The following is a 22,166-nucleotide window of genomic DNA, read 5'->3' on the forward strand; positions in this document are numbered from 1 at the left end:
AGGAGTGCATCTGACTACTTTTGTTCTCAGAGAATCCTTGGATCTCGTCAGACATCTTGCTTTATAATGGTATTAATGTACGTCACTTCTATTGGAACATCATCTCTTGTGTTTTCCATTACAGGAAATAAAAACATTTAGTATTCTACAGACTTCAAAATAAAATGAAATGATATTGTGAAAGTGTGATTTCATGTAACTGAGGAAAGCAAGGCTGCTTCTTCCTAGTTTAATGTATTTGAAAGGTAATAAAAATTGAGCATTGAGTGCAGCAAAGTGCTTTGGCAGCAGAATACTGCTATAAGTTACTAGCACAAGTCATTTGAGGAGAATGTAATGTATTTAGAAACAAAATGACTGCATTTATATTTATGTGTAATCGTGTAAACAAGTATGAAAAATATTAAATAATAGGTTTTTCATGTCTAGAATTGGATGTAGTTTTGGATTCTGTCTTTGGAAGGGTTTTTCTGCTTTGCTCTGATATATAATTGCAAAAGCTTTTGGATTTGTTTTAGTCAGCCAGAATTTGGGATTGTGACAAACTAGTTCACTGAAAGGTTGTATTTGCTAATATAAAACTAAAAACTTGAGCTGCAGTGTCATTCTGATTTAGGTCTCTGTCTCCTTCAGGCAGTGGATGTCATCTCTGTACATGGCTTTGTTCAATGACTGCTCTCAAAGTAATGAATGTTCCCCTTCTTTTCCACTCCATACTAGTGCTAAATTTAATTGAATATCAAAATCCAGTTTGCAAGATTTTTCTTGCCTATTTGTTCAGTTTTTTCCTGATCTGTATCTTTAGGAAGCAAGTGATATCTTTCTTGCCTTTTTGTTTTCTACTGAGTGCCCAGCCTGCTTTGGTATTAAAAAATCATGACGAGTTTTAACTTCTGAATCTCATCAACCTTAAGAATTGTCCATTCACAAGTGTTGATTGCAGTTTCTCAACCTGGTGATCAAACTCCTAATAAACAAGTGAGTCATATGACCTCTTTTGGTAGATGAAGGTGGGAGAAAACTTCAGTGGAAATATATGGTAGCAACTGTCTGGCATAGCACACAGGCAGAAGCAAAAGCTTTTGACAGATTTTGCAATGGAATCTAAGAAGAATTGCGTGCTGTGCACTGACTTGAAAAGGAACAAAGAGTTCCTAATATTTTATTAAATATGAAATGTTTAATTCTTTCTGTGAAGATGCAAGTCAAGTAGAAGCCAGCAGTGTATAGTGGAGCAAAAGAAACAAATCTTTCTTATTCTGAAATTTTGGATCTGCTGTTCTGCTGCAAATGAAAATGGGGTAAATAGCTTTAGAAAACATTTATGTCAATTCTGTTTCTGAACATTCTGATTTTAGCTACTGCAGAATTGTTTGTTGGTGAAGGATATGATGGTTTTCAACTGCATGTTAAAGAGCAGAAATACTGCATTTCTTTTTGTTTCAGACTCTTGTGATTGTGTATTTGTATTTTAGATGTAAGAAAAAACTTTTTCTCTCAGAGAGTGGTCAGGCACTGGAATGGCTGCCCAGGGAGGTGGTGGAGTCGCCGTCCCTGGCAGTGTTCAAGAGGCGTCTGGATGAGGAACTGCGAGATGTGGTTTAGTGCTTGTGGTAGCAATGGTAATGGGAGGATGGTTGGACTAAATGATCTTGCACGTCATTTCCAACCTTGTGATTCTGTGATGGTAATACTTGGTTTGGTTAAAAGTGAACTGCTCTACAATAGAGCTGAGAGACTTTAATAAGTCTCTCTCTCTGTGGGTTCATAATGTAAATGCATGTACACAGAAACTTTCAGTGTTGTAAATTTACCCTCAAGCCTCGTGGAGGATCAAGTTGTGCATCGGTCTGCCTGTCTTCAGATAGCAAACCCACAGGAGAATTAAACTTTGTGCTGTTTCCTCCAGCAAATAATATTGGCTGCCCAAGCATCTCTGCAATGTGAGATTTGTGGTCTGCTCCAGCAAACAGATTAGCTGTGCTGCTGTCCTGACAAAAATTCTAAGCACAAGTTATCCAATCTTTGGTGATTTGAGTGTATGGTAAACACTGCAACTTCACTGAAGATTGAGATGACTGATCTAGCATTACTTCCATGGAATTGGCTATGGCCTAAATGGAAAAACAAACAAACAGAAAAAAAAAACAACACAGAAACATTTAAATTATTTCTTACATGTTCCCAGTGTGTAGCAGCAACTGTGCAAAATGTGTTCTGAATGCAGAATGTCCAAAGCTCACATGTAAGTGAAATTAAATTAACTGGAACACTGCACGGGATAGCGGTACTTGTAAAGATCTTTGCTCTACAAGCCTACACTGCTGCTTGCTTGGCTTTTATTTCTTGCTTCATTGTAACGGTTCTTTCTAATGTGAACTCAGTTTCTTACATCAGATTGCAAGAGGGGTGGGGAGAAGCTCAGTCGCTTACAAAGATGAAAGTACCAAGAAATATAATCCTAAACTCATCCTTTTTTTTTTTTTGGTTATATTTACATACCTTTTACATACTTATATATGAGAATCTATTATGTGTCTCCAGGTTGAAGACTAGCGTGACTAACCCATGGAAATAAACCAGCAGCTTAGTTATAGTACAACCTATAGGGTTATAGTGGAAGATTCTGTTTATTACTGTTGCTCAGTTTTGTGTAAAATATATTACATCTGTATGGGAACTACTGAGTCACGGCCTGAACCTCTGATTGATCACCTGAGGCGAGCCATGAGTCAGCCAGAGGAGCACAGGTGAAGGCAATTCACCTGTGCTGCCAGAAGACCTATTTAAGAGCTGGCTACCGGTGGGGAAGGATCTCTTCTAGAGATCCCTCCTTCTGGTGTTTTGTGGTGAGCCTAACTAAGGGTAAGCCTTCCATTTATTCTCTTTTGTTATCATTATCTACTTCGCCTAACTCTCTTGTTTATTTTGTGATTGTAACATCTTAATATCATTGATTATACAACATCTTAAATACTTTGTCCCATTACAAAACTGGTATTTTTTTCTCAGCTCTGTCAGTGCTGCTCTGTTCTGCCTTCAGACCATTTTCAGATCAGTTCTTTAATTCAACTTGAAGGGGCTGAATGACCTGAGACCTTCCTGCAGGCTGAATGTATTGACAGTCTTATCCAACTTGTGAAACTATGTATTTTTGTGTTCTTCAATATTGTATGGTGTTCTGATCAATGAAGCAGATATTTAAAGTTTCTTTTATTGTCCTTTTAGGCATTGGATCAAGATAGAACTGCACTACAAAAAGTAAAGAAATCTGTGAAAGCAATATATAATTCGGGGCAAGGTAAGGCATTGTTTCCAGTTTGATTATGTAACATTTGACTTTGTTTGAAAAGCATCTTGCAGTTTGTTCTGTTGAAGTATACAGCATAAGAGATGTTTATCTGTTTACCACTGTTGGGGTTAAATGTGTAACAACTTCCTTTCATTGCTGATTTTACATCAAATTACTGTGTTCTTTGATTCTTTCACCCACATAGTCTTTCCTAAAGGCTTCTAGGAGAATCCTCCTGCTGCCATGAAATTTCAAGCAGCTACATTGGACTAGACCAGATTGAGGGCAGAGTCCTAGATGGTATCCTAGACTGAATTTATGGAGTGCACTTCTAGGTGAAATCAGGAGGATAGCTTGCTAAAGCTTTTAGTAAAAGCAAAATCTACGTTTACTCTCTCCTAGTAATACATATAATAAAAATTGCCTATCTCCAATATTAGCTAAAACACTGGAGGTTTATTTTCCTCATTTGCAGACTCGGTTGTATTGAGGCTATAGTAACAACTTTGATGGGAAGGTAGGCAGCTGAAGGATGAACTGATTATTTTGAGTTCACTAACAAGTGATGAACAAATGTAAACCAAAATACAGATTGTTTTTTAAAGTTGCCAAAAGAATGCTAGCAGAGTTGTAGAGCTTCAGATAACCAATTACATAGTTGTAAATACAGGGTTTTAGAAAATTCCTGTTCCCCAGCAGAAATAATCAGTTTAGCAAGGATTTTCCTTGTGCAAAGCCACTTCTTAGTGACCTTAGTTTAAAAACAAGACTGTTTGTGTTGTTTTCAGTAGAGTGTTTGCTGCCTCATTACCTCCAGCTTACAGTGGATTGTAGGTTCTTAATTTATCTGCCAGTCACTAACATTGCTGCTCTACACTTACCCACAACTTCGCTTAATGATTTTTTTTTCCCCAATGAATCACAGAATGACCAGGGTTGGAAGGGACCTCAAGGATCATGTATTTCCAGCTCCCCTGCCCATGCAGGGCCACCAACCTCCCCATTCAATACTAGACCAGGCTGCCCAGGGCCCCATCCAGTCTCGCCTTGAACACCTACAGGGACAGGGCATCCACAACCTCTCTGGCCAGCCTGTTCCACACCTCACCACTCTCTCTGTAAAGAACTTCACCCTGACATCCAACCTAAATCCCCCTCTTCCCCCCAACTTAAAACCGTTTCCCCTTGTTCTGCAATTATCTGTTATGTTATGCTGTTATCAACCCTTTCAAAGAGTTGACTCCCTTCCTGTTCATAGGCTCCCTTTAGGTACCGAAAGGCTGCGATGAGGTCACCCTGCAGCCTTCTTTTCTCCAGGCTAAACAAGCCCAGCTCCCTCAGCCTGTCTTCGTAGGGGAGGTGCTCCAGTGCCCTGATCATCTTTGTGTCTCTCCTCTGGACCCTCTCCAACAGCTCCCTGTCTTTCTTGTACTGAGGGCTCCAACCTGGACACAGTAACTCCAATCACCTCCCTGTCCCTGCTGGCCACCCCTCTTCTGATGGAGCCCAGGACGCCATTTGCTTTCCAGGCTGCAAGGGCACGTTGCTGGCTCGTGTTAAGCTTTTCATCCATCAGGACTTCCAGGTCCTTCTCCTCAGGGCTGCTCTCAAGGATCACTCCTTCCAGTCTGTATGGATGCCTGGGATTCCTCTGGCCCAAGTGCAGACCTCTGCACTTTGCTGTGTTGAACCTCATCAGGTTCACCCAGGCCCACTTTTGCAGCCTGTTGAAGTCCCTCTCAATGGCATCTCTTCCTTGCACCGTGTCACCGCACCACTCAGCTGGGTGTCGTCAGCGAACTTGCTGAGGGTGCACTCAATTCTGCCATCGCTGTCATTGATAAAGATGTTAAAGAGCACCGGTCCCAAGACAGACCCCTGGGGGTGTCACTCGTTACCAGCTTCTACCTGGAGATAGAAGCATTAATCACCACCCTCTGTCTGCAGCCTTTCAACCAATTTCTTATCCATCGACTGGTCTAGTATTTGCTTAAAGCACAGATTTACTTTTATGCTTTTAAATGTATTCCGATGTCAGCAGCTGTTTCTATTTGATAGTGTCTACTTACTGAATTTCAAAGCTGCTTAAAGATCATAGAACAGAAGTTTTTTTCATGTTTTGAAATAGGTGAAATCTAAAGAATCATTATGTATCATTTGATTTGAGTTTGTAATAAAATTTTATTTTGAATGTTTGTAAGTAGCTCATTCTGTATTATGAACTTGTCATATTGTGTAAAAGTCATAGGAAGTTAGTCAGTAGCTTTAGTTGGCTGTTGTAGTACTTAAAAGGAACCACAGATAATTAAGCAGCTGCTTTTCTCTTTTTTTAACAAGTATGCTATCAAAAGCCATAGATAGTATGAATTGTTTTGATAAAGAATGCTCCATACCTAATACTCTAGCTCCCTCTTCAGAAAGATTTTGTAATAGCCCACACTGTTCTTTGCAGAGGTGTGCAGGCAGCAATTCAACAGTAATTGATATCCTAGGATTAGTAGGAACAAAAGTGAAAGCCTCTGAATTTTGAGAAAATGAATTTGGAATTTTGTTTTATAAACAGTGTTTGCTAGAAGGTGAGACCATGTCTACTTGTAGGAATACTTTCCATTGCTCCCCTGCTTCCTAATCTCCTTTGAGAACACGAGCCAGAGTAGTGAATGCTTATTCAGGAATAATACATTTTTTTTCTCTCTTGAAATCAGTAAAATGATTCATGTTCTACTGAAAGCCAGGGAGAGAATTTTAGCAGGTCACAGTGTTGTTTTTTGTTTTTTTTTTTTTTTTTTTTTTTTTTTTTTTTTTCCTCTGAAGTAGCACTTAGTGCTATTCATGTAATATATCTCATACATAGCTCTTCAGAAAAGCTTACACCCCAGCCTTCTGGTGTGTTTACTCTGTGCTGTATTATGAACCTCTCTTATTGAGAGAATTTAACTGTCACCCTCCTGCATCTGTCAGATTTAGATTTGGACCTATTGCAGTGGAAATGAAAGCACAGAAATGTGGAAATCCCATAGAAAAGTCCCATGCTATTTTTTCCTAAAAGTACTGATGTACTTTTTTTTATGAAACCTAGACACCCAAATGTGTATATTTTTCATACCACCTCTTTCTTACATAGCTTGCTCTTTATTTCTGTCATGATACATTGAATCTGTAGATAGGATCTTGTCTTATATGACTGGTGCCTGAATTTAATGTAGAATCTGTTTTGACTAACTTTCCCATAGTATTTTGATCTGAATTCTAACAGCAGTAGGTTGTACAATTGGTTTTGCTATGTGTTTTCAGTAGTTGTTTTATTTGTCCACTGGTATAACTTCCAGATTAATATATATATTAAACAACAGAGAAATATATATATATTATATAGATATATATAAAATATCTATTATAATAATATATATAATAATAATATAATATATAATATATAATAATATATATATATAATATAATAATATATTATATAGATATATATATAATATCTCTGTTGTTTAAAGTCATGAAATCCATGCACGGCCATAAGTATTGGAATGAGACCAGTAGTGCACCTGGTCTGCTACAATTATAAATGGAAGAGACTCGAAGGGAAAGAACAGTGCAAAGAGGGAATAATTTTTATTATTTTTTTCAACTTGCAGTTATATGAAGGTCTAGAATTACCAAAGCTACGGGTGATTCTGTGGTGTTCAATACTTAAACTTTTTAGACTATTTTTTCTACATTTTCTACGAAATACATTAATGTAAATGTTTAGCTTGTAAAGTCCAATATCAGTCTCAAGTTCTCCGAGAAGAAAATTGGTCTTGTGCATGTCTCATGTGGCTATTTTGGTGTCAGACTGGGGACTCTCCACATTCAGGCACAGTATCTCATGTCTGAGCTCAGCAGCCCTAGCCTGTTTTTAATTCATTATTACAGAAACTGTCACTTGCATTCAGTCATCCTTATTGTCTTTTTCCAAAATGGCAGCATAGCCTTTCCCTTTGCAGAGAGACTAAAGGGACTACACACTGTATTCAGGATGTGAGCATACTATGATGTTTTATGCTGCTCCGTTGCATCTTCTTTCTTCTCATTTCTAATGTTCACCTTTGTTTTGCTTGGTTACTGAATATTGAGGTGATGTAACACCAGGACTTGGTTTTCTTTATAACATACTTGTGTGCTGTGTTGCCTCATGCACAGCTTCATCTGTTGTTCAACACATCGGAATGGGGAGTTGTGTGATGAGCCTCATCGGCTTTACTGAGCATTCATGTTAGGATGAGCTGAACTGTAACTCCTTCTCTACTGGGCATGAAGAAAAGGGTATACCTCAAATTGCTATATGGGTATTTTTGTTGTAGATATCCCTGATTTGGAGTCTGCTTTTGTTTCTGCTGCTCTGAATAAGCTTAGCAGTGCTGTGAAGCTTTTTTCCTAGCTCATTAAATGCTGTTAAGTAATGTCAGCCTTATCATGAAGTGCTTCATTGGTGAACTCGTTTTAAGAAAAGTAACTGCATTGCTTCCTTTCCCCCTACCTCATCTATTTGAGTGGTTGGTTCTGCATGTGAAGCTCATCCCTGTTACACAGTTTGCTTTGTTCCTGTTGGGGTTTTGGTGAAGGATGCACCTTTTCAGATTCAGCACGGTTCAATTTCCAATTTTCCCCCTCCTGTTGATTTTGTGTGAGAAAAATAGTTTTTGAAGTAGAACTCCACGACATGAAACCTGTTTCTTGTTTAGCATTTTGTATTTATCCACGTTATCCACCAATTCTCTTCTGCCCTGTAATTCTTACAACTTTGCCTGAGGAGGAATATGTCAGCATTGCTGCTCTGGCAATGTGTACTTGAATACCCAGTCTTTCTCTGGAGCTCCTGTTAAAAACAGTGTCTTGTTTTCCATATTGTACTGAGGCTGCCATAAATGAGATTTGACAATTTATAGTTTACTTTTCTGTTACTTGTTGCTCTTTTTTTGTTTTTTTTTTCAGCTCTTATGACTTCAGCTCTTAGCATCTCTATGTGTTCTGAAGCAATGTTGACAGAAATTCTTTACGTGAGAACTTCTGTAAACGTGTTAGCGATGAACACAGGTGTGAAGGTCATTTACTTATCTGGTTTAGCTTGTCTTCTCCCATAATGTCACATCTAGGGAGCCTATGACTCACTAAGATGCACATTGTTCTCAGTGACTTTAAAAGAGACTTTTGTAACCTTTGTTTCCAACAATCTCATTCCAGAAGCAAAGAAAAGAATGTGATGGTCCAGGATTTTATTTTCTATTTCTTTCTCTTCAGCTTTTTTGAGGGATGGAGATAAAGCATGCTTTACTTCAAATGTTGTCTTTTGCTGTTCTCTTTAACCTTGCCAGCTTTCTCAGCTTCTTGTTCTTTTGTGTCTTTTTCATGTGTATATTTTTCCATTCATAAATGCGGCTTGGCTCTGACCTTCATTTTTTCTTTTTTTTTTTTTTTTTTTTCCCCTTGGCTGCTCAGAGAACAAATCACTTCTAAAGTACAACTTAAGAACAGTGTCAGGTTAACCAAGATTGTGAACTGTGATTCTTCTTTGTCAGACTTAATCAGATATGCCAAAGTAGTTGTCAGTAAATCAATGTCAGCAAGGAGTTGCTGTGTTTGTGTGTTTTCCTTCTGTAAACTATTTAGCTCCTTTTCTGTTCTTCAGTATTTGCAGGTTTGTAAGTCAGAATGAAACTGTTTAAGATGAGGGGAAGTTACGGCTTTAACTGTCAGGTTCCACTGGGGAGGGCATTGTCATGGAACCTGTCCTGCTGTGATGGGAGCAAAGCCTGATGTCTGTTTTCCTGGTACTTCTCTGGGAGATGCTGAAGAAGGAAGATATCTGGGGAAGCTGATATATCTTCACTACAGTGCTGGGCTTTCCTCGTGATGATAAGAAGATATGAACCAGTTTTCAAAGGAAAATATCATTAGTTGTATGCTGCTGTCAGTATTAGTGTCTCTCCAGGTTTATTGAAGTCCTCCCTGCAGTACTTTTATCTATGGAAGTGAGCATCAAGTTGTGCATGTTACACTTTTCTTTATCCAAAGGAAATTGTTAGGACAGTGGGAACTCACTTCTGTGTTTGTGTGAGGTGCCTATGGGGAGCTCAAGACATACTTGATGCTGAAAGAATGCTGGATTTTCCTATGTTCCATTTTAGAATAGGTCTCAATGAAGATTTAATTTTCCATCTGTATCTTTAAAGTCACATACAGAGCTGCAGTGCCTCTTCATAAATTGAAAATATTTCTGCTCCTTTTACAAGGCTTGTGTTGATACTTATGGAAAAATTGAAAATATTTCATTATTACACAGAACTTCAATGTTTTTTATATGAGTTTGCTGATTACAAAGTGAAAGGAATACATCTGTCACAAGTTTCATGTCAAGATTTAGTGATCTGTAATATGGGATTCCAAAGAACTTAATCATAGAATCCTTAGAGTTGGAAGGGACCTTTAAGAGTCATTTAGTTCAGCTTCCCTGCAATGAACAGGGACAGCTAAATCAGGTTGCTCAGGGTAACTTCCTATGGATTGTTCCAGGACAACGGTCTACTTCCTTTTTCTGAATGGGAATATCTTTTCCCTTTCTACAGATAAAGAAAATAGCCTTGAGCTTGTTCTTCTTTATTCTCTTTCAGTAGTTATTCTTGGATGTCTCTTATGCTCTATGAAACAATGTGGCGCTTAAAATCAAACTGCTAGGAAATATACTGGAGTTAGAAGTGCTGCACTGCGACCGAAACAGGGACTTCATGATCTAACAGGTTTCTTTCTTTGTTCCGTTATCCTTCTCTCAGAACGGTAGGGTACTCTTCAGCTTTATTAGCTCAGAACTATGTGAGCCAAAGCTCCTTCTTAGCTCAAGTCTTCTGTATACATTTATGCAGCAGCTTTTGCATCAAAACAAAATGCGTGTTTTGTTATTATATAGCAGCTTCCTTGGTTTTAATGCTAAGCTATTTGATTACAACCATATGCTTTGAAACAGTTCTAAAATGCAGTTATAAAATGCATACTGTTCAAGCTACAATTCCATATTGATATGTGATTAAATATTTGGTCTTTTGAAAACCGTGGTGTTAATGACTGGTGTTAGAATGTTGCTCTGCCATCATGGGGATTGTTGAGTTGGCAGTTCCATTGTTTGGTGGTATTGTTGTGTTTGTTGCTTCTAATTCCAGTAGGAGGTTCACTTTTCTTTTTCCGCTGGTCCCTTAGTGGTCTATTTTGGGTATCTGTAAAACCTCTGAAGTGTTCTTTATCTCTTAACCAGTTCTTAGTTAATGTTAATGTAGATCCATTTATTGTGCAACATTATCCACAAGCCTGATTTTGAAGCTTGTGATATTAATTTTGTTTTTCTTGTTTTCAGTTTGAATTAAAAGTAAAAACAAATGCTCTCCGGCATTATAGCAACTTAAAGAAAATACAGCTTTGAAGGACTGCTGGGGAAAAACAGAATACCTATTGGCAACTGACTTCTATATAAAACATTTTTGTGTTTTTATGTAGTTTAAGTATAGTTTTTATAAATATATTTATTTTCTTTCACTGAAGGAATGTGCAATTGTTGGAATAGCTCTGTGTTTTTGTGTCTGGCTTACAGAACAAAATGTAGACTGGGAATCTTGTTGAAATTAAATGTTTACCTAACTAACACCAAAATTTTCCATAGAGAGATGGATGTGATAAAATCAGCTTCAGATAGCTCAAGTGGTAGATTTTCATTTTACAGACACTGAAATGCAAGGGGGAAAAAAAAAAAAAAAAAAAAAAAAGGCAGGGATACCAAAAAGGAAGGTAAAAGAAGCAGCAAAAGCATTTCCAGCACAATGATCTGTACTTCAGAGTTTCCTTCATCCTTGAGTTAAGAATTTTGCCTGTTTATATTGGCTTCAATTTCATCTTCTTGGTTCTGTCCTCTCTCACTGTCCAATTGGCTGTGTATTAAAACGAGTGTTTGGCTGTATGCTAACAGACATTCCATTCCTGTGGGGGTAACTCAAACTGTTTTACAAACAGGTGAAAAGGGAATGTTTTCCTGTAAGACAAATTTCTTCTTGGAAACTTGCAATCTGATTCACATCAGTTTTGCTTAGTTATATCTGATGCCATTGACTTCTTGTTCTGTTGAAGTAGCCCTATTACTAGCAGTAATGCTTACATCAAAGTATGTACAACTATGAACTCCTGTGTCACTTACACAGCACAAAATGTTGTTTGATCTTTATTACTGTTTACAGAGCTTTTTAATGAAACTACTCCCAAGCAATCCAAGTGGCTGATTTGTTTATCTATTTGTTAAATCATTTTAAATATTAAAATTACTTTAATTAGCTTTTAGTAAATGCATTACGCTGTGGCTTTTCTTTAGATAATGCTGTCTGTTTTGTTAATATTTCACAGTATATTGCAGTAGCATGAAGTAATGGACTGCAAGAAAGAAACTTCCTGACTCTTAATTTTTTTCTTTGCAGATCATGTTCAAAATGAAGAAAACTATGCACAAGTGCTGGACAAATTTGGAAGTAATTTTTTAAGTCGGGATAATCCAGATCTTGGCACAGCTTTTGTAAAATTTTCCACGCTTACTAAAGAGTTATCAACACTGCTGAAGAACTTGGTGAGGAGTTTCAATTTTTCTCAATTTTTTCAAAATAAATCGCAAAACCTTCTTGCACACTGTATTTCACGTTCCTTATGATTAATGATAATTGTAAAGATGCTTAAAGTTTTTTTCAGAAACTGACATAATGCTGTCTCAGAGGCTGTCTGTAAAAAGGGTGTTATTCCAAACTTGCTGTGTTTCCTTTTTAGTTGTCAGTTAAGAGGACAAAGATGAAAATGTTGAGATGGCAACTGAGGTCTAATTCTGAAGTGATTGAAGGTGTTCTATGGAACTTAATTCCAAGTCATTCCCTGACTTGAAATCTTTCCAGTTAAAAATTCAATGCCATTAGTTACAGTTGTCTTCTCTTCAAAAGGAGGAGCTTTCACCTTTTGGAGAAAACTTAATGATTTGGGGATGTCAGTAGTCCCTTTTCCCTGTGACTTGCAGGATATCTGTTGCTTAACTAGTAGGCTTATGAAGATGTTTTAAAGCTTTTCCTCTTTTTATTTTTCTATTTTTCTATTTTTTATAAAAAGGAAGTTTTCTTTCTCATCTGAAGTTAGTCTCAAGCCTTTTACTTCAGATGAGAGCAGCAAGCAGATCTTTGAACACTGAAACTAATTTCTTGATACACATTTCTTATAAATACGTATTTCATGGGTTTAAATGCCATTAGTTCAGAAAGGGGAAGGATCAGTTTCATATTTTTCTTAGCTTGGTTTCTCTCCAAGCTTATTGGTGTGTAAAGTATTAAGCAATGTTACACACTTTCTTTTAGCTGTAAAACTTCTGGGATCTTTCTTGGCATCACTGAAGGCATTCCTGTCAGGTTCCAGGGATTTCAGCAACTTAAACTAATGGAAGTTGTCCTTGCCGAGAGTGATTGAAAATAGATCATCTTTAAAGTTCCTTTCCAACCAAAATGATCCTGTGATTTCTATGAGTAACTCTTTGGTCAGATAGGATCAGCAGTCTTGGCGGTATGTCCTACAAACTTCTTCAGCTTCTCTGGCCTTTACTTGGCATAAGAACTTCTCATGAATGCTAAGCCACTGGTGTGTAATCAACAGCACGTTTTATCATAAATCTGAAACATAGCACCCTAAGAGCTACTGTGAATAAAACTGTCCCACCATAGGCAAGCGCGAATAAGCTGGTGTCTTTGTGACAAACAAGCAGATAGTTCATTGTGGGTGATTTGGTCTTGTTTATTTCTTCAGAATTCTGTACCTTCACAAATGAACTCCTGTGTTATTTTCTATCCTTCCATTATTTCTTGAATGAGAGACCTTCAACTGCTGTAAAAGCAGAATTACATGAAAGCGAGTCCCTCCCTTAGCCCACACAGTGCTTGATGACTGCTTCTGCTTCAGATATCTGAGGGCCCCCAGCACAAATGCTTGTGCTTGTTTCTGCTTTGAGTCTCGTCTTCATCACCTGTAATATATCAGAATTGAAGTTAAGGTCCAGTGAAAAAACAGCTGAGAGTGCCACTTACACTTCAGTGGGCTGTCATCCAAAACCAGCCTGTATCAGAGCCACTGAAGTAAAGTGACCTGTTTTTCTTCCTTCTGAGATCACTGAAACAACATAGTCTATTTGGAGTTGAAAGGGACCCACAAGGATCATCAAGTCCAATTACTGACTCCACACAGCTCCACTCAAGATTCAAACCCTTTATCTGAGTTGTCCTGGCAGCTTGGGCCATAACAACTGCCTGGGAAGCCTGTTCTATGCCCACCACCCTCTGGTGCAGAACTTCTCCTAACACCCAATCTGATCTTCCCTGATGCAACTCCATGCTATCCTCTCTGGTCCTGTTGCTGTCACCAGAGAGCGTAACCATCTGCTCCACTCACGGTGAACCTGTAGAATTAGCAAGGAGCTGAAAAGTATCTTTGGAAGAAGCAAACGGAGTGGTGGAATAGGAAATGAATAAGCTTTTGTTTTGGGTGCTACATTACAGCAATGTCAATAGACATCTCCTTCCTATCATCCTGATTTTTCAGTGTTTATAGACACGTCTGCATATGTTCAAATAGGAACACAGTGGCAGTTTTTTCTACCCTCATTGACACAGAAAAAAATGAACATTTCTAAACTTGGCAGGGGCTGAATAGCATGAAATTTAAACTACTAAGAGTTAGAATAGATGCCAAGTTTCCACACCAGGTGAGAAGAACAGATTTCTCTAGTAGTTAGGAGCAGCCACAGAGCTGATGACTCATTGCAACTGCTGCTCATACGTGAGTCAACACATGCCTTGCACGTTGCCTGAGTGTAGCATAGCAGGTCCTTGCCTCACATTCAGGAACCTATAAGAAACATTTATTCATAAAAACCTGATTATGCAGCATTCAACTACGTGCTTAGAAGAGATTGAAGGTTACCCTGATTGTGTTTCCAGAACTTTTCTTATGTGCTATTTTTAAAATTAAATATTTATATTGCCCTAAATATCTAGAGGGTAATGGTAATGCTTTTCTGTCTGATTTGTGTGAAAGTATATTAATTCTTTCCAGACTTGTATTTACTGTTAATTTAGAAAATCTGAGATGGTTACAACTTCATTAGTGAAGTTATAAGGCATATTGGCAATGTTTTGATAAAATCAGAAGGAATATTTTGAATGCTAACAGTATTGTAATTTTTCTTTTTCAGCTCCAGGGCTTAAGCCACAATGTTATTTTCACCCTGGATTCTCTCTTAAAAGGAGACCTAAAAGGTGTTAAAGGGGTAAGTGTTGAAAATAGTATTAATGGAAATGATTTTCAACTTTCTTATGGCTTTTCCATTTGCCATGAGACATTTTCTTCTGTTGGCATCCATTATTATCTATTTATATAAATTGTCTAAAGAAAAACCTCAAAATTCAAGTGATTGCAATTTCAAATGCTGGTGTAGAATTTCATTCCAAGTTCTTGTCTTAAGATGCACAGGAAGACAATATTTCAAAAAAAAAAAAAAAAAAAAAAGGGGGGGGGTTCTAATAGCTATTTGAAAAATGTTAGTTAAAAAGAAATTATTTTGTTGCTACTTACGATGTTATCTTACCTTTAAAGTTTTAAAAAATGCTTTAAGGACATTTTTGTTTGTTTGTTTGTTTCTGAAGGACCTCAAAAAGCCTTTTGACAAAGCCTGGAAGGATTATGAGACCAAATTGTAAGTGTTTTCATATTCATAGAATCATAAAATCACTCAGGTTGGAAAAGACCTTAAAGATCATCTCTCGCTCCATCTCTCTTTACCTCCCCTGTTCCTCCTGGCTCCTAACTGTGTACTTTATCTGTGGATGTAAAACTAAAGATGTGAAAGGCAGCTGTGTTGTTTTGTTGTTGTTGTTTTGTTTTTTTTTAAATTTATTTTGTATTGTGGTCTCTCTTTACTACTTGAAAATAAAGTGTTTTATCCTATGTGAAATACTGAGTGCTCAGTACTTGTTTAGTGTAAGGAATGTGTTTAATGCTTAGTGAATTTTGTACAATGAACTGTGGGGATTTCAGATAGCATTTATGCAAACTTATAAACATATGCATAAGATGTATTGATTAATTTAAGAAAGAAAAATGGAAAAATAACTCTGGATTTAAAAAATATTTTCTCACTGTGATGCCTTTTCAGACCTTAAGCTTATTCAGACCTTAAGCTTATTCAGACCAAGAAGGAGGGACATATGACAATTAAAATTTCCAGAGAACACTTATTTCCCAAAATTTGTTTGAAGTCAAATGTCCAACCAAGTTTATTGATAGCCTTAAAAATGAAGAGTGTTTTGTTATACGTGCAAAATTCCTGCCTTTCTTATTTGGGAGGGGAAAAAAAAAAACAAAACCTTTCTTTTGCAATTTTTTCAGTGTATCAGTGAAAGAAATACGGAGTTTTCATTGCTTAATGGTCAAAGTTCAGCAAGCAAACAAATCCTTTTCTTTTTTTTTTTTTTTTTCTTCTCTCTTACACCAGTCTGAGAGCGCCAGTCTGAAACACAAAATGCTTCATCGGGTTCATAGAACTGTAAAGTGGGTTGTGCTGAAAGGGATCTTAAAGCTCCTCCACTTCCAGTCCCCTGCCATGAGCAGGGTTGCCAACCGTTAAGTCAGGCGCTTGGGCCCTCGGTGACCTGACCATCCAACATGGGTTTGGATTGCCTCATCCCTGGAAGCATTCACTTTTCTGGGCAACCTGTTCTAGCACCACTCTCTGAGTGAAAACTTTTCCCTCAGCTTCTAACGTAGTTCTCCCCTCTTGCAGTTTAAAACCATTCACTATTGACCTATCACTTTGTGCCCATGTTATAAATTCCTTTTAAGTACTGGAGGGCCACAATAAGGTATTTCTGGAGCTTTCTTCAAGCTAAACAAGTCCAACTCCTTCAACTGTTCTTCACAGGAGAAGGGCTCCAGCCCTCTGATGATGTTGATGGCCCTCCTCTGGACCCGCTCCAACAGCTCTGCATCTTTCTTATGCTGGGAGCCCCAGGCTTGGATGCAGTACTCCAGATGGGGCCTCACAAGGGCAGAATAGAGGACAATCACCTCACTCTCCCTGCTGGCCACCCCTTTTTTTTAATGCACACTGCTGGCTCATGTCCAGCTTTTCATCCACCAGTACCCCTGTGTCCTTCTCTGCAGAGCTGCTGTCAAGGTGTTTTCTCCCAGTCTATACACATCTGCAATTGCCTTGTCTGAAGTGCAACTCCTTGCACTTGACCTTGTTGAACTTAATAAGGATTTGTATCTTAGAAAGGCTGCTAGATAGGAAAAACACATTGTTTCGGTTTTTCTATTCTGGTTTGAGAAATACAGAGCAACAGTAGAGAAACTGCTCTGAAATCCAAGTAAGGAAGTGATGCTATAACGCTACAATTAAGAAGTTGCAGGATGACTTCTTAGTTCCTTATTTGTATGCCACTGTTTTGTACTCACTTTCAGCATTGACTTTCTCTTAAAATGTAATGATGGAAGTCAAACCATTTAGTACATGTGATAAACTTCATATGCTGCCTTCTTACTTTTCTTAAGACTCATATTTCCTAAAGTAGGAATTGTTTGGTTTAGATATTTTGCCGTTTTCCAGTCAAGTCTGTAGGTTCTGATATGCATGATTTATACTGCAGTATATACCTGGTATATTATGCAGTATATTACCTGGTGTAGGGAACGTGCTTTGGCAGGGGGGTTGGACTCGATAATCTCTAGAGGTCCCTTCCAACCCCTACAATTCTGTGATTCTGTGATATAGAGATGACAGCTATGGAGAACATGATGTTGAAAAAACAGATTCCCCTTTCCCTCTTCACAGCATACAAACTACAGGAAAGAGTTAAAGAACTGAAGGCAAGAAGGGCAACTTCATAACTGTTACTACCAGACACATTTTTAAGAAGGGGGGGGGAGGGGGGAATAGAAAGAAAATTTGATATCATAGAGGAACTCATCTTCTTTAATACTTTTTTTTCTTAAAAAAATTTTATATATATATATATATATATGTATCACATAATAGAAGAAATTCTCTAAAATCTGTTCTAACTCATTTCAGTACAAAAATTGAAAAGGAAAAAAGAGAACATGCAAAACAACATGGGATGATACGAACTGAAATTACAGGAGCTGAGATTGCAGAAGAAATGGAGAAGGAAAGGCGACTGTTTCAGCTGCAGATGTGTGAAGTAAGGCAGAAGTTTAATCCTCTAATTTTGACATTAGAACATACAAAGTGCTTTGTGAGTCTTAAATAGTGATAAAATGTACCTTATTGTTTGGAGAAGAGAGGCAGGAAATTATTTCCATGTAACATAATACAGCAACACAGGGATAACTTTTTTAGTGACTCCGTAAAACTGGGCTTCCATTTGTTTTATTCTTTTCCTTTAATATAGTAAGGTTTGTGGGCTGAGAATCCACCTTAGAGAGATTTCTTATTTTTCAGAAATTGTATTTAATATCTTTCTTTCTACTTATTTTTTGAAGTTTCTAAATTCTGAATAAACTGACAAGTGATGTGGTACTTTAGTTTTGTAGAACTGCTTTTTGTGTTAATAGTTATCCTTATTCCATTTTAATGGCAATTGCTTTAAATTGCATTGTAATTGTAATTACTGAAAATCTACAAATACTGTAGTGGCATTTAAAAAGGAGGTGTCTTTGTATAGATGTGAAAAATGAAACCATTTCCTGTATTTGGTGGTTTTTAATTTTTTAGCAGTGTTCATAGAAACTGCTGCCTAGTTCATACTGTGCTTAACTGTGTTGGACTTGTGTTGACACACAAACTACAAGTTAAACACGGTGATGATTGATTTCATTAAGCAAATGATATTGTATTGTTTGAAAATAGTTGAATGCTGTAATGTATGATAATCAGCATGTTTTTCACTATCTGCAGTATCTTATTAAGGTTAATGAAATCAAGACGAAAAAAGGTGTGGACCTTCTGCAGAATCTTATTAAATATTATCATGCACAGTGCAAGTAAGTGCAGTAGTTTTAAGCTTTATTTATAGTATTTCATTTACACAAGTGTTTTTTTTCCTCATTGCTTTGAGTTTGTTCTGATGACATTGGGAGTACTTTTCATAATTGTGATCTGTCAGGTGACTTGTTACAACTCAAATGATTCTATGGTCCTAAGGGGCCTTTTTAAGGTTACATGTCCAGCTCCTCTGGACATCTACTGCTCAGTCTCTCAGAAATGAGTATGAAAAGAAGTTCTGGCAAGGAGAGAAGAGGGGAGCAATGAAGAGAGAGGCCGAGGAAAAAACCCAGCATGTTGCATACAGAGTTAAGTTCCTGAGTCCTTAATGCAGACCAGAGACCCTCCAGCATTGTTCACTTTCTCTGTTGTGCACACTGCGTAGTGCCTAGGTAGAACCTCTGGAGGCTGACTGGTTCCACCTGCATGTGGCAAAGTTTTTAGCCTTTCCTTTGATTTTACAGGATCTAAGAGGACATAAAGATTAAATGAGGTGGACGCTGTCTACACACCTTGCTTCCCCCTGGGTTATGACCCTCACCTCTCTCTTCAGTGTTGCTGTTTCAAAAGGAAATAATACAGTGCATTGCTACAGCTTTTTTTGTAAATACTTTTGCATAACTTAGAGAGAGGCTTTAAATTTGAAGTCAGCTTGTGATTTAATCATCAGATAGCAAGCCTTGAGTGTTAAAGCTATTTCTTTGTTACCCACTTGGGTACCACAGTGGGTAAAAAGGGGAGGGTTGGATTGGATATCAGGAAAAGGTTCTTCAACAGAGAGTAGTGGGCATAGAACAGGCTTCCCAGAGCTGCCAGCAATCAAGGAGAGTGTGGACATGGGGTCTGAATTTTGGGTGGTCCTATGTGGAGCCAGGAGTTGGGATCAATGACGCTTGTGGGTCCCTTCCAACTTGGGATATTCTATGATTCTTGAGGCGTAGATCTAGAATATAACTTGAGAATTAGTTTATTGTTTATTCAATTAAATAGTCTCATGTAAATTTAAAAATCATTGTGAAAGCCAGTAATTTCTTTGAAATCCATTGAGGAGAAACGATTAAGTTATGAACTTGTCATTAATCGTCAAGGCAAACATGGGAATTTCACCTGAGGTATTTTAAATACAGGAATTAGACTTCAGCTAGAGAAGCATGTAGGCTAGCAGTGATTTAAAATAAGCCAAAATATGTTCTCTCTAATTTATCTCTCGAAGTTACAATGGAGTAGCTCCATTTCTGGAAGGCACAGTACTTAGAAAACTATTGCGAACAGTTTTCAAAACAAACAAACAAACAAAAAAATGCAACCTGGTCTAGAGGGAGGTGTCCCTGCCTATAAGATGGGAGTTGGAACTTGGTGATCTTAAAGGTCCATTCCAACCCAAACCACTCCATGAAATTTTCAGAGACAAGTATCAAATTCCTCCATATATGCAATTGAAAGTAAGTACTTGAGGATAGAAGTCAGACTTCTGTTTATCTCCAGTAGCATGTGTGCCTTGTAATGAACTTCTAAGTAGTGATTTCAGCAGTGCTGTTAATTTGAATGTGTGGTACATATAGCATTTTACAAGGCTAATGGTCAAACTTTTACTAGTATTAACTGGCAAGACTTGTGTATATTCTGGGTGTTGTCACTTCATATACTAACATATGAAATTCTTCTTTAGCTCATTATATTTTTATATGGTGAAGCTAAAGTCTGCAAAGTAAATAAAATGTTTCTGGACTCAATCTGAAGTGTATCACTGTTAGAGGAATGTGAGCTCTACCCATCTGATGATAGTTAGACTGATAGTAAAACTGTTTGAACTGAGTCAGGTTTGTTTTGCTCTGAACATGGCAAGAGCTGTAAACGTTTTATTGTCTTTGGGGAGGGTAGAGTGAAGCAAAGCCAGATTACTTTGTTATGAATTATTTGTATTCCTGATGAATCACAGGTCTTTTTTCATTGCAGTTTCTTCCAAGATGGCTTGAAAACAGCTGATAAACTTAAACAATATATTGAAAAGTTGGCTGCTGACTTATATAATGTAAGTTGACTTGTAAATATTTTAATGTCTAAAAATGGAATTTTTTTCTTCATCTAGATATTGAATACAAATATCTTTTTAAATTAGAAGTGTATTCTTTGAAACTTTGTATGCAGTTAAAATGAACTTGTCTCTATTTTACACCTTCTACTCTGTTGGTACAGTTGTAAGGAAAAGCATCTGTCAATCTACTACTGGTTTAATGGTGCACTGAAATGATCGTAGCTTAATACAGGAGGCTTTAAGTTCTATTACTTTACTAGCTCCAATTTTGGCTGCCACTTTTTTTTTTTTTTTTTTTACAATCTGCTTGATAGCATCACAGTTTGAGTTAATTAACTTGGCTGTGGTGTTAATGGGAGGCATGTAATAATGTAGAATCAAATTTCATTTGTCACTCAAGTGCTTTTTTGTTCTATAATCAGAATTACAGTATTTCTATTTGATGTTCTAGGTAGTAGTGAGATTAAACAGTATTTTCATTCCTTAAGTAATTGTCGAGCTTACCGAGTTATTAAATTAATATTTCAGTGACTGACTTAGTTACATTTGGCATAATGAACCACTAAAGTCTAACAGAAAAAGGTATACAGAATTGTGTATTCTTTCTAGCTTGCTTTTGAATTAGTACTTGTGTAGAAGGTGAACACATTATGAGAAACTAGTTTATGAAAATAAACTGATGTATTAAGTTGCTCAGAACACTATAATAATATATTAGAATGCATGGCAACTTTTAAGTAGCATCTAGAGTATAATATTCTTTTTCTATAGATAAAGCAGACACAAGATGAAGAAAAGAAACAGCTTACTGCTCTTCGTGATTTGATAAAATCTTCTCTGCAGCTTGACCAGAAGGAGGTAAATAATTTAGATGTGTTATTTTTGGAGATAATGTGAATTCTGAATTCAGAAAATAATTCATAATTCATGATAATTGCAAAATTGATATTTAGAATTTTGGTCTGCATTTCAAGAGACAGTGTGAAAATACAAAAATGCATGTTTCTTTGAGGCATACTTTTTAGCTTACTTTAACAATTGTTACGATCAGATAAATAGTTAACCTAGTCCAGTGTCCTGTCCTTGTCAGTGATCAAGAATAAGCATCCAGGAAAAAATATAAATGGGTTATGGGTACTGGTGGATCGCAAGCTGGACTTGAGCCAGCCATGCGCCCAGAAAGCCAAGCAAATCCTGGGCTGCATCAAAAGTAGTGTGGCCAACAGGGTGAGGGAGGTGATCGTGGCCCTCTGCTCTGTGCTGGAGCCTCATCTGGAGTACTGTGTCCAGATGTGGAGTCCTCAGTGCAGGAGAGATGTTGATCTGTTGGAGCGTGTCCAGAGAAGGGCCGCAAAAATGATCCGTGGAATGGAACATCTGTCCTGTGAGGACAGGTTGAGGGAACTGGGGCTGTTCAGCCTGGAGAAGAGAAGGCTCCAGGGAGACCTGAGGATGGCGATTCAGTAACTAAAGGGGACTACAAGAAAGAAAGAACTGACTCTTTATCAGGGACTGCTGTGATAGGACAAAGGGAAATGGTTTCAAACTTCGAGTGGCGGTTGAAGTTGGATATATGGAAAGCCTTTTACAGTGAGGGTGGTGAGGCACTGGCAGAGATGTGGTTGATGCACCATCTCTGGTGATTTTCAAGGTGAGGCTGGATCAGGCCCTGGGCAACCTGACACAGCAGTGGATGTTCCTGTTTGTTGCAGGGGAGTTGGACTAGATGTACTTTT

General features: G+C 37.5%; 1 protein-coding gene across 3 annotated transcripts in view; it reads left to right on the forward strand.

Moving 5' to 3' along the window:
- The window catches only part of ASAP1 (ArfGAP with SH3 domain, ankyrin repeat and PH domain 1), a gene marked incomplete at both ends in the record, with an annotated part of 116,959 nt that overhangs the window by 50,190 nt on the left and 44,603 nt on the right, over window positions 1-22,166 (forward strand). For 2 of the 3 annotated variants that reach the window (XM_079533675.1, XM_079533676.1), the window contains 8 exons: window positions 3,229-3,301; window positions 11,791-11,936; window positions 14,586-14,660; window positions 15,037-15,086; window positions 17,463-17,592; window positions 18,309-18,394; window positions 20,352-20,427; window positions 21,202-21,288. In XM_079533675.1, coding sequence (XP_079389801.1) covers window positions 3,229-3,301; window positions 11,791-11,936; window positions 14,586-14,660; window positions 15,037-15,086; window positions 17,463-17,592; window positions 18,309-18,394; window positions 20,352-20,427; window positions 21,202-21,288 — 723 coding nt within the window. Of the gene's footprint in view, window positions 1-3,228; window positions 3,302-11,790; window positions 11,937-14,585; window positions 14,661-15,036; window positions 15,087-17,462; window positions 17,593-18,308; window positions 18,395-20,351; window positions 20,428-21,201; window positions 21,304-22,166 lie in introns of all 3 variants that reach the window. The other variant, XM_079533674.1, reaches the window with a different exon arrangement.

This window comes from Tetrao urogallus (assembly GCF_951394365.1).
Source record: "Tetrao urogallus genome assembly, chromosome: 3".
Classification (NCBI taxonomy): domain Eukaryota; kingdom Metazoa; phylum Chordata; class Aves; order Galliformes; family Phasianidae; genus Tetrao; species Tetrao urogallus.